This window comes from Salvia splendens, chromosome 3, assembly GCF_004379255.2.
Source record: "Salvia splendens isolate huo1 chromosome 3, SspV2, whole genome shotgun sequence".
In the NCBI taxonomy this organism is placed as follows: Eukaryota; Viridiplantae; Streptophyta; class Magnoliopsida; order Lamiales; family Lamiaceae; genus Salvia; species Salvia splendens.
The window spans coordinates 9,195,864-9,207,688 of record NC_056034.1 but is presented as its reverse complement, the minus strand read 5'-3'; the positions used below and the strand labels follow the sequence as shown (position 1 = coordinate 9,207,688).

Below are 11,825 nucleotides of genomic sequence, written 5' to 3'. Positions count from 1 at the left end.
AAAAATGCACCACTGTGGATGCACTAATAAAGGAGAAAAGGGAATTTGTTGGATGCCAAATTGCCAACTATGCAATACCCACACAATGGATGGCCTGCCCAACTCTTAATAAATTTGTTTATTATAGTACTTATATATTTGGATACACACATTAAATTGGTGAAATAGTAAAGGAGTTGTACATGATGTAGGGGCGTAGGCACCAAAAGATGCGTTTGTCTAAGGCGTGACAGCATTGCAATTCTTGTTATTGCAATCAACAAACAAACCAATAATGCAAAACAAAAGTACCTCCAATAATTTAAAAAGTGAGAAAAATCCCAAAAGGTAACACTTGAACATGTCTAGCTCAAATCCGAATCAAATATTCCTTTTAAGCAGACAAGAAATCACATTATAATAAACCCAATTCATATATATTCAATTCAATGCCAACCACAATGCATCTGTCACCCAACAATTTTCTTAATCCCAAACCACATTTCACCATCAACACAAAAGTCAATCTCTCTTGCTTGCTCTTTCATCATCTCTCAACTCTCTGCTAGTAACATTCCCCTGACTTTGTGATGTTGATCATAACAAAACTGGAAAAAAAAACACCTTACATCAACGAGGGCGGTCTTGCTCGTCCTATACTATTCGTTATCGCACATTCTCAGCTCTCGCTGCTGGCCTCGAACCTCCTTGTTGGAGAGTCGAGGGGTGTGGACGAAGTTGGGCTTGAAGGCAGGGACGAGAATGATCTCGGTGAGCAAGGTGATGGAGGTGACCGGCTTGATGAGATGTTGTCTTCGTCTACAGACTGCGTTGTGCTTGGCATTGCAACATCACAATGCTCTTCTAGTTTCCTCTTGTTAAGCCCCAACCCTTCTCCAAACATGCACTTTTTTAGCCTTTTGACATCAGACAGTTTCACTGGCTTTACTATGAAATCTTCAGCACCTTCTTCCAAACATCTGAGATATAAAAGATAAATCAAAATAAATAACTACTTCTAAATTGAGAAAGAATTTCAAGAATTGGGTATCTATTCATATTCTAGTCTAGTTAGGCTCTAGGTTCAGTTATGGAATTATACTGTCAAAAATGGAAATGGGGACCAAATTTTTGAAACAATATTATACTACTACGACTACTACTATAAAGCACAAGGGAATAGAAAAGTTGTACCCACAAATTTATGGTCTATGGTTGCAACTACTTTTTACTTGCTTTTGCTGAAGGATCCAATGCTATTTTGTACTCATCAGACCATCCACTACACTGTCTCTATACCGTCCCTTAAACCGTCCCTTAACTACTATTTGACCACTATTTGAGGGTCCCACTGTCCTTTTTTCCTCCATCCCTTAACTAAGGGACGGAACCTGCAACGCTCCGTCCCTTATTCCGTCCCTTAATTACTATTCATTCAATTTCATTTTTTATTTTTTTTTACAACCCAATTAAATTTAAACAAACACAATTCATTAAAACTAAAACAACTTAAACTTAAAAAAAAAAGAAAAAAAGACATAATTAAAATTCTAAAAAATAAAAGATGACATAATTTAATCTTCTCCGCCAAAGTTTTCCCAAATGTGCTCAATTAGATCCTCTTGAAGTTGGGTGTGGGCGCTAGAGTCGCGTGTCCTTGCCCGAATAGCCAACCGTTCTTGTATAGACGGATGCGCTCCACTTCGCGGCGGACTACTTGCGGTTGAGCTTCCGGGAGATTCGGGGTCGAACCAATTTCCCGCATCGGGTCCTTCGTCTCGGACAATCATGTTGTGCAAGATTATGCACGTATACATGATGTCGACCATGCTCTCCATGAACCAGGAACGAGCCGGGACTTTGATGATGTTGAAGCGCGCTTGGAGAACCCCGAACGCCCTCTTCATATCCTTGCGCGCAGCCTCCTGCTTCTGCGCAAAAAGAGCCTGCTTTGGTTTCGCAGGCCTGCCGCACGTCTTCACGAAGGTCGGCCACTTCTGGTAGATGTCGTCGGCGAGATAGTACCCCATTTTATACAGCCGGTTGTTGGCGACGAAGTTGATGGCCGGCGCTTTACCATCCAAAACTTCGGTAAAGAGATCGGACTGGTGGAGCACGTTTACGTCGTTGTTCGAGCCAGGGACCCCGAAGTACGCGTGCCAGATCCAAAGCCGGTAGTCGGCAACGGCCTCGAGTACAACGGTTAGGTGGGTGCCTTTGTGGCCGCTCGTGTAGGACCCCCTCCAAGCCACCGAGCAATTTTTCCATTGCCAGTGCATGCAATCGACTGTGCCAAGCATCCCGGGGAATCCGTGCACTTGTTCGTGCAGGTTGAGGAGGAACTGGCAATCGTCCGTGCTTGGCCTCCGGAGAAATTCGTCACTGAAGGCTGCCCGGACGCCTCTGCAGAAGTTGAGCAAGCACATGCGCCCAGTGGTGTCTCAGATGTGGAGGTATTCGTCGAATATGTCGGCCGTTTGTCCAGTCGCAAGCCGACGGATGGCTGCAGTACATTTCTGCAGCGTCGTGTGGCTGGGACGGCCGACCGCGTCGAACCCTTCTCGGAAGAACTCTTCCCGGGCCGCCAAAGTATTCGCTATGTGGAGAAATAGCGGTTTACTCATGCGAAAACAGCGACGGAAGTAGGTATCTCCCCAAATTGGGTTATCGCAGAAGTAGTCGCGTACTAACCGTGCGGCGGCTTCCTCCCGGTTCCGATTGATGTACTTCCGGGAGCGTCGTGGGGGTGGCGCGGCTTCCTCCGCCTCTCGTCGTCGATCTTCTTCAAGTGATTGTTCCATTAATTGACGCATTTGCTCAAAAGGATCCATTTGTTTGAGTTGATTTAAGATGTAAATTGGAGTGATAGAGAGGATTTGAGAGGAATAGATGTGTGTTTGTGTGTGAAATGAGTATGAAATATGATTATTTATAGAGTAAATAAATAAATAAAATTTAAAAAAAAGAAAATAAAAAATTAACGATAACATTACCGTTTGAAATTTTTTTTTATTAAAATACGATTTTTTTAAAAAAAATTGAATTATTGCGTCATCCGTGACGACGCCCACTCGCGGGCCAGCGAGTGGGCGTCACGCATGCATCGGGGGCGCGCCACGTCGCCCGGGCGCGTGACGGGCCGGCGCGTCCCTTGTCTCGCGGATGCGGGCTACGGGACGGACTGGGGACGGGACGAGGGTTGCAACGCGTCCCGCGGCGGAACCGTCCCTCCGGGACGGAAAGCGAGCCGCGCGGGACGCGCAGTGGATGCTCTCAAAACATTACAGTTTGTCTCCCCAATTTTAAAAATCTTTAGGGTCCGGGTATGATTTAATATTGCAGGACTCAATTTATGCTAAGATGTTAATGGTGGTTGTCGAGTCATTGATTGTAATCAAGAATAAGTGTGGACATTCCTACTAGAATAGATTATCAATGTTGAGCAACAGAAACAGCACTTATAAAAGGTAAAGTTCTTGATTTGGGGTCAATTATACTAATCAATAATAGTGTTTAGGCGATTATCAATACAATTATCCAAATAGAATCAAGATTAACTAGAAATTTACCTGTCAATCCTAGTCAAAACGTTTTCAGAAGACATGATTACAACTGGGATTTCTCGAAAAGTTGATGAACCCTGTTCAGACAAAACAGATTTAGCTCATGTCATCTTTGGAAACTGTGTTTGAAGTCATATATTTATACATCTGCAAAGAGCAGAGCATAAAGAGAACAAACCTTAATCTTTTTCAGCAACTCATAGCCTGTCATTCCAGGCATACAATAATCTGTGATTATCAGATCCACCTTTAATCCCTGAATAAAGAAAAAACAAATCAACCCTACATCAATTCAACATACAATGAAATATAAAACCCAAAATTTAATCCTATATATTTTCACTTACATCTAAAGCAACAGAGTTTTTTTCAGTCTCATCTAATCCCAAAAACTGCAAAGCTCTCCTCCCACTATCCACTGCTGTTACTGCAGCAAATACACACAAACAAGATCATGTCAAAATTCAAATCCCCAAAAAAACAGAAGAGACCCCCACCAAAATTCAAGATTCTGACCTTTGCAAGAAGTGATTTTGAGCAACCTCTCAATGACTTTCCTATCAACAAGGCTGTCATCCACAGCCAACACATGAACCTCATGAGACAAGTCATCCACTCTCCTCAATCTCGAAAAGAAACCATTTTTAGCCATCTTCAACAAAATTCTCAGCAGCCCAGATGAAGAAAAGCCAAATCTTGCAGCCCAGAAGCTCACATTACCATAAAAATGACAGAGAAGAGAAATGAAAAAGGAGAAATTGGTGTAAGAAAAAATGCACATATAATGGTCAATCTGTCCGTATCAAAGTATATATATGATAGCAAACGTCCTTTTCTCTCCCACTTATATTTGTGTGAGTTATATATGAAAAAAATTGTGAGTCTTCGAAATCATATCTGGTGAAATCTACTTTTTAATATATATAAAAAGCATAGGGCTGAGATTCTGAAATCCACTTTGGTGGTGATCTGATTTCCAATATCCATGTGAGATTTTGAGGTGAAATTAATTTGACTGCGCGGTGACTGTGAGTAGATTAACTGCCGTTGACGAATCATCAAGGCGAAGGCGGTCGTCGTTATATTTAATTAACTGTGGAATTTTGCACTCAAAATTTTGGACATCGTAATTGTCAAATCATGGATATGGATTTGGTTGTGTCTCCAAAGATCTTGTCTTGTGTCGTAATTTCTTTTGTTAATGAGTTGGATATAGAAACAAATAAGTATTCATTTTATTACAACACTCCATTAAATTTGTGTGTGCTTACTCCATTGATTGCCTATTGCTCTGAGATGATATTATTATGTCTGGATTTGAATTTGAAACTATTTTTAAGATGTCATTTGTCGGGTATTGATCATTTCTTAACATTTGCAAATTTAGTTTTTTCTCTCATGAAATATAATATAATTGGACTATATTTTTAACTTTCTAGTTTTATTCAGAAGCTTCAGTGTTACTTTGACTGCAAATGACCGCATGAATGCAAATATTTACTTGAATCCTTAATCGTTAGGCATGCATAACCAAGCAGGAGTAGTATTTATTTATTATTAGTCCTTGTTTTTTTATGTTTAGGAAATGTAATGCAGTAATGCTACATGTAATTTAATTAAATTTTGTCGAATTAGTAGAGCTTTTGTAAAAAAATAAGGTTCATATCTAAATTAATAGAAATCAATATTCCCATAGTTGCGAAAAAAGAGTATTCATAGAAAAAACTTCAGAGACGCAATCTTTTGTGGTGGGGGGAAACACTGATTTAGCATGGAGAAGGTTCATGTTCCCTGCAGCAGTCTATGAGTTTGAGAATTTATTTTTAGTAATAAAATATAGTAAGTATTTTAAGTGTATGATGATCATATCATATCATCTCATAAAATCAATTATCCAAATAAATAACAAACCAATTTGAATTCTTTTTTCAATCATCCTATCATATAGAGTAAATGTCCCCTTAGTTAGTAGTATTTCAAGGAGTATTATTTACTCTAAAACTAATGAAACTATACATAAAAACATTTATAATGAACCGGCCAAGGCACCAAAGGTCCATAACCACAAATTCCAAAGGTAAATTAACACTTTTCTTTTAAATTACCTTATCAACAAAAAGGAAAATAAACCCAGACTTAAAATAGATTAGGGATAATAAATAAGTTAAATAACAATGAGAAAAAAGTTGATTGAAAAAACAGGTATAGAAAAGATCTTCATTCCAAACGAAATCTTTTGGTGGACCCCTACCTTTATTTTTATTAGGTTGGACTTTGCACTTAATTCACCATCGCTATCGCGTGATAAATTTGATTCATCAATATATCATGTATCGTCGCCTTCCTTAGCCTTATTTTCCTAACCAACAACTCTTACTTTTAAAATTTTTTATTTCTCTCCCACAATTTTGCTCACCAATTGTTTTTGTCAATATGTATTAATCGCATTTGAAGGCATGAACTTGATGCTAAACCATAGTTACAACACTATTAGAGCTAAAATGAAATCATAATGTTTGAGTAATCAAATTCATCTATCAAGACTTCGGCTTTGACTACTTTGAAAATGCAAAGTTTATACTCCAGTATTACTTGACATTTATTACTTTTGTTGTGATTAATTTCACAATAATTATGAATATTGGTTGTCCTACATGTCAAGTGCCAAAATATTTATTTGTTCTGAGTCCATTAAATCCTAAATTATAGTACTATCTCAAACTAAAATTTTCAGTCGACATAATTTGTTTAAAATCGAAATACGTTGCACAAATTTAAAAGTGATGTTGCAAACTTGCAATTGCATTTTGATCCAAGATTCATGCATTCAAATGCAATTCACTCATTGATAAATAAGTAGTAGTAGCTCCTATAGTATGATATCGTATTATTTTTTTTATAACTATGATTTTTCGTATATTCATAATATATGTTGTATTAAAACTATTTGGCAAATTAGTACTCCTTATTTATGAATTTTTATAACACTTCAAATTTAAAAAGAAGCGCCACACATGTTATTGCATTCTACTACTCCATGTACCATTACACAAAAATATAAAAGGTTAGCTGCGAACATTAACTTTAATTTAATCACGTGATATTTATCATTTAGTGGATACATGGGCATGTTCACCCATAAAATATCTACAAAAGTTTGGCCTTAAACAATATTCGTATATTTATTTGAGTTACAATATCTTAACAATTAGACTTACATAAGAATATGTAGTTCATCCGTCCAAGTATAAATTAATGTAAATAATGTCACGCCCGCATTTTCTAAGGATAGAAAACACGGTTGATCGCGACTAGGGGAGGATTAAAGAAGCGAGGAAGAAAGGGGAAAACAACACAATTCGACCATAGCTTGAAACAAATGGGAATAGCTCAAATAAAATCAGAGTATCTCAACAATCAACAACTCAAAAATAAATATTATCTCAACGATACAAGAACTCAAAAGAAGGACAACTACTTAGCGGAAGCATTTGAGAGAAGGAATATGCCACGTGTGAAGACATGACACATTCTAAACACTTAAATTTCTTCAACGGTCTTGCTCAACACCCACCGCACCCGTCACGCTCAACCTGCACATTTTTTTAAAAGAAATGCAAGGCTGAGTACTTGATGCACTCAGTAGACTCATGCCGAAAATATTTTATAAAAACGTATTTATCATGCCACCATTGAGTGACCTCGGGTTTTAACTTTGAAAATGCCCGAGACACTAAAATCATTTCCATTGTAAAATTCGACTGATCAGTCATTTTCTCATAGATGTCTACCATATCTGATCCATTGATGACAAATGTGGCCACATTCCAAGTCACTAGACCGGCCGACCCAAAAGACGGCTCACGATCTCCATAGGTGTACACTAGCCTGAATAGAGACTCACTCACTAGACAGACCCTAATTCGATTATCCATTGATGGCAAAAGCCACATCAGATAGGTTCCATAGAATAAAACAAAACACGGCATGACAGATATTCATATCATTTTCACATAAAAATATACTTAGGGCATTGCCCTTATTTAAAAAGAAAGCCCACCTCAAGTTCTTAATCCGAAATTATTTCCTTTCCCTTGATATATCACGTCTCGCTTGCAAGGAATCACCTTTAGCATTTAAATAACGCATAAATCAACACAATGAATTAAGTAAATAAATAAGATGCATGCACCCTAATTAAAATCGCTTATCTCGTTTCTCGGTTTTTGATTATTCGACGGCCGCGTTCCTCCGTTGGCTTGTCGTATTTTCCATCATGATATCGAAATAAATTCCCAAAAATTAGAAAAGTGCATAATTAAATTATCACGACCATTTCCCTTCGAAAATACATTTATTTTGGACTTAGGATAAAGATTATTCATCCCTCGAAATATTCTGGGATTAATTAAATAATTCATCACGATTAATTATCGGCCCAAAACTTAATTATTTCCCCACCTTATATCTCCAATTTAATTATAAAGCCCCAAACAAAATAAAAGAGCCCAAACAAAACATCCAATTTTAATTAATGAGGCCCAATTCTTTTAAAAACCAAAGGCCCAATATACACCCACATTCCTCTTCCTCTCTTCTTTCTCTCTTTCTCTCAAACCAACGTCTAGAATTTCTCCTAACCCGTCGCTCCTCCAAACTCCTCACGACGCCGGTCGTGGCTCGCCGGGAAGACCTCTCTCTCGTAAGTCGAGTCGATCGGTGCATCAGTCAGAGCGACTGCAAGCCGTCCTTATCCACGACGACAACCTCGCCGGGGAAGAGTTGCTGCCGTCGCGTCCACGCTGAGCCGACGTACCCAACGCCACTGCTGCAGTCGCCGTCGTCTACACGCCGTCCAGCCGAGCCGCCTTCGCCGTCAGACGCCGGGAGACGCTGCTGTCGCCGCCGTCGGCAGCGTCCGTCGGTCAGTCTCCGATTAACTCCGATTCCGCCCCGAACAGCTTCGCCACCAACCCCAAAGATGCGTTCTTTACCCCAATTTTATGTTAATTCATATTTTCCGATTAATTGCCGTAGGATGTCGGTTGTATTGTTCGGTTCTTGAGGAATGTTGATTAAGTTAGATGCGAGGTTGATGTATGAATATACTATGCTTACGAACTGTAATTGATCGATTGAAAAGGAGTATACCTTGAATGGATTTTGAGAAAACAACTGATAACTCCTCTCGATTTCTGCTGGAAGGGGATTAGATGAGTTGGTTTGAATCAAAAAAATAGAGAGAAATTTATGAGATTACCTAATAAAAAAAAGAATGAAGTTTGTTTTTCTTGATTGCAAGGAACGATCGGAGAGAAAAATAAACTGATTTGAAGATTTAATATAGAGGGAGGGGTGGTTGATAGATAGAGTTCTTTCTTTTTTTGGTAAAACATGTTAATTGAATTCCATTTTAATGAAGAAGATTAGATTTATTCCGAATGGGGGAGTGACGCACAAGGGTTATGCGTCGTTATTAATGAAACACACAACCCTTATGCGTCTTTGGTTAATGACGCACAAGGGTTATGCGTCGTTTAACGACGCATAAGGGTTATGCGTCTTACCCTAATGACGCATAACCCTTGTGCGTCACACTGGTTAGTATTCCTGCCTATCACGCGGGTGACCCGGGTTCAATCCCCGGCAATGGCGCATTTTTTTAAGTGATTAGTATTTGATAAAAATGAGTTATTCTAAACATTTGTTTTTGGCAAATACATATTACTCTTATTGTCTATGTTTATCACCCTCGATTACTTTAAAATCAACACAAACTTTAAAAAATTAAATTCAATAAAAAATGAAATGCATCAATCCATATTATAAATATAATTAAAAATTATCTTTAGCCATATCAAATTAATGCCCACAATATAAAAGTAGGAGAGTTACTATAATTTTTTTTTAAAAATTCCACTCTTTTTATTTGAATTGAACCTTTCATATATGTATAATTGCATGCATAGTTCAATGATAATTGATAATCAATTTGACAAATATTTATATGAACGCATATTGTTTGCACAACGACGAGTATATCTATCATTTTTCTTTGTTGAAAAGGTTTGGTTTTTGTAAATCATTTGGCAGACCAATCGTATTTCTTGTCACAATTTATAAAATGTAAAAGTAAAATAAAAATATTAAATATATGAACTTTCAAATTGCCAATCATGAAGTGTGCATCGCATGCTTGTCGTAATTTATCGGATGTTTATTTGAATATGAAAGCCACCTATATATAAACACCCTTTTAATAGGAACAGTATAATTCCATAATTTTTATTAACACATATTTATAAATAAAATATTTAGATTCATATTTGGCGACTTTCCGTTTTGAATCTTTTCATAGAAAAAGAGTAAGTAAAATATAGTAAAGCAATTCATGATTGGTATGCACTTTGATTAGCACGATGCTCGAGTTATGGAATACGACGTGTTGTAGAAAAATATAAATTAATAATCACGTAATTAATTTATAATTACAAGTATACTACATACCACCAATAGAAGTTTCTAACTTAGTGACAAATTTCTTTACTTTGTCGATGATATTCTATAGTCTCATCCCTCAATAATTCACCTCTCTCTCTTTGCCTCTCTCACGTAATTTCACGATTGTGTGTGTAGACTTAGACTCAAGTTATAATCCAAAAAATACGTACAAAATTTACTAAGTCAAAATCTTAGCCTAGCAAGACAAGTTAGTATATTGATTTGAGCAACAAAAGTTATAGTATATATATATATATATATATATATATATATATATATATATAGGGTCTTGTTAGGTTGAGATTTTTTAGCTTAATTGAGAATTGAGATGCTTTTTCAGCCACTCATTTTGAAATGTCAACTACAAGTAGATTATATCAACTAAGGGTATTATCGTCATTTCATTTCAATAGCCAGAATATCAAATGTCAACAACTCGTATTAAAATGTCAACAACTAAAAAAAAAATTATTTTTTTATTTTTAAATTTTTTTTTTATTTTTTTAAAATTTTTTTAAAAAAATTTTTAAATTTTTTTTAATTTTTTTAATTTTCACGCGATGTCAACTACGATGTGTAGCCTGCACATCAAATGTCAATAGCCCTGCACATCAAATGTCAATAGCCTGCACATCAAATGTCAAAAGGTTATAGTTGACATTATATGTGTATAGGTGATATGAATCGTATATGTAGTTGACATTATATATGTGCAGTTGACATGAATTGTATATGTAGTTGACATTATATGTGTGTAGTTGACATGAATTGTATATGTAGTTGACAAAAAAATAAAAATAATAAAAAAAATAAAAAATCGAAAAAAAAATTTAATTTTTTTTAAAAAAATAAAAAAATATTTATTAAATAAAATGTATGATGAAATTACCATTCTGCCCTTTCACAATTAATTAATGTAAAAATATTTTCCATGTGGTAAATTCTGGACCACTCATTTAATATAAATGAGTGGCTAATAATGCATCTCAATTCTCAATTAGGCTAAAAAATCTCAATTGATCACAACCCTATATATATATATATATATATATATATATTGATTTGATGATTGGAAAAAGTAATATGTATTTGCCAAAAAAAAATGTTTAGAATAACTCATTTTTATCAAATACTAATCACTTAAAAAAATGCGCTGTTGCCGGGGATCGAACCCAGGTCACCCGCGTGATAGGCGGGAATACTAACCAGTGTGACGCACAAGGGTTATGCGTCATTAGGGTAAGACGCATAACCCTTGTGCGTCACTCCCCCATTCGGAAAAAATCTAATCTTCTTCATTAAAATGGAATTCAATTAACATGCTTTAACAAAAAAAATAAAGAACTCTTGATAGATATGGGAGAGATTTAGGGAGTGGGGAGAGGCGGTTTCAACGTTGGAGTGGGAGTGGGATTCGAATTCCTCTTCTTCTTTTTTTTTTATTTTACTTGATTTTGGTTTAATTTGGATTTGTTTGGTATTTTATTTGCATATTACGGATGAGGAAAATCTCTACAGAATCTTTATTTAAAATTTGAAGGAAATTGATTTTTTTTTCTCTCTTTTAGAATTCCTTTTATTCTTTTTTTTAATTTTACTTGATTTTGGTTTAATTTGGATTTGTTTGGTATTTTATTTGCATATTACGGAGGAGAAAAATCCCTACATAATCTTTATTTAAAATTTGAATTAAGGAAATTGATTTTTTTTTCTCTTTCTTTTTTACGGGGTGTTACACATAATTTGTTATTTTGGGATGTCTTAAAAAATAATCAACATTTC

At 36.1% G+C, this 11,825-nt stretch overlaps 1 protein-coding gene across 1 annotated transcript; it reads right to left on the bottom strand.

The window, feature by feature from the left end:
* Window positions 1-328: 328 nt before the first annotated feature.
* LOC121797155 (two-component response regulator ARR6-like) lies at window positions 329-4,411 on the bottom strand. The gene is made up of 5 exons (XM_042195890.1): window positions 4,059-4,411; window positions 3,890-3,969; window positions 3,721-3,798; window positions 3,549-3,619; window positions 329-959 (listed from the first exon to the last, which is right to left on the bottom strand). The coding sequence occupies exons 1-5, from the start codon at window positions 4,321-4,323 to the stop codon at window positions 659-661; spliced, it is 795 nt and encodes a 264-aa protein (XP_042051824.1). The 5' UTR covers window positions 4,324-4,411; the 3' UTR covers window positions 329-658.
* Window positions 4,412-11,825: the final 7,414 nt, after the last annotated feature.

Bases quoted from the DNA above. Each gene is read 5' to 3' on its own strand.
- LOC121797155 (XM_042195890.1), bottom strand. From the start codon at position 4,323: ATGTGCATTTTTTCTTACACCAATTTCTCCTTTTTCATTTCTCTTCTC. The intron at 3,970-4,058 runs GTCAGAATCTTG...TATTTGCTGCAG, and splicing joins CAAAATCACTTCTTGCAAAG to TAACAGCAGTGGATAGTGGG. The intron at 3,620-3,720 runs GTTTGTTCTCTT...TTGTCTGAACAG, and splicing joins AGTTGCTGAAAAAGATTAAG to GGTTCATCAACTTTTCGAGA.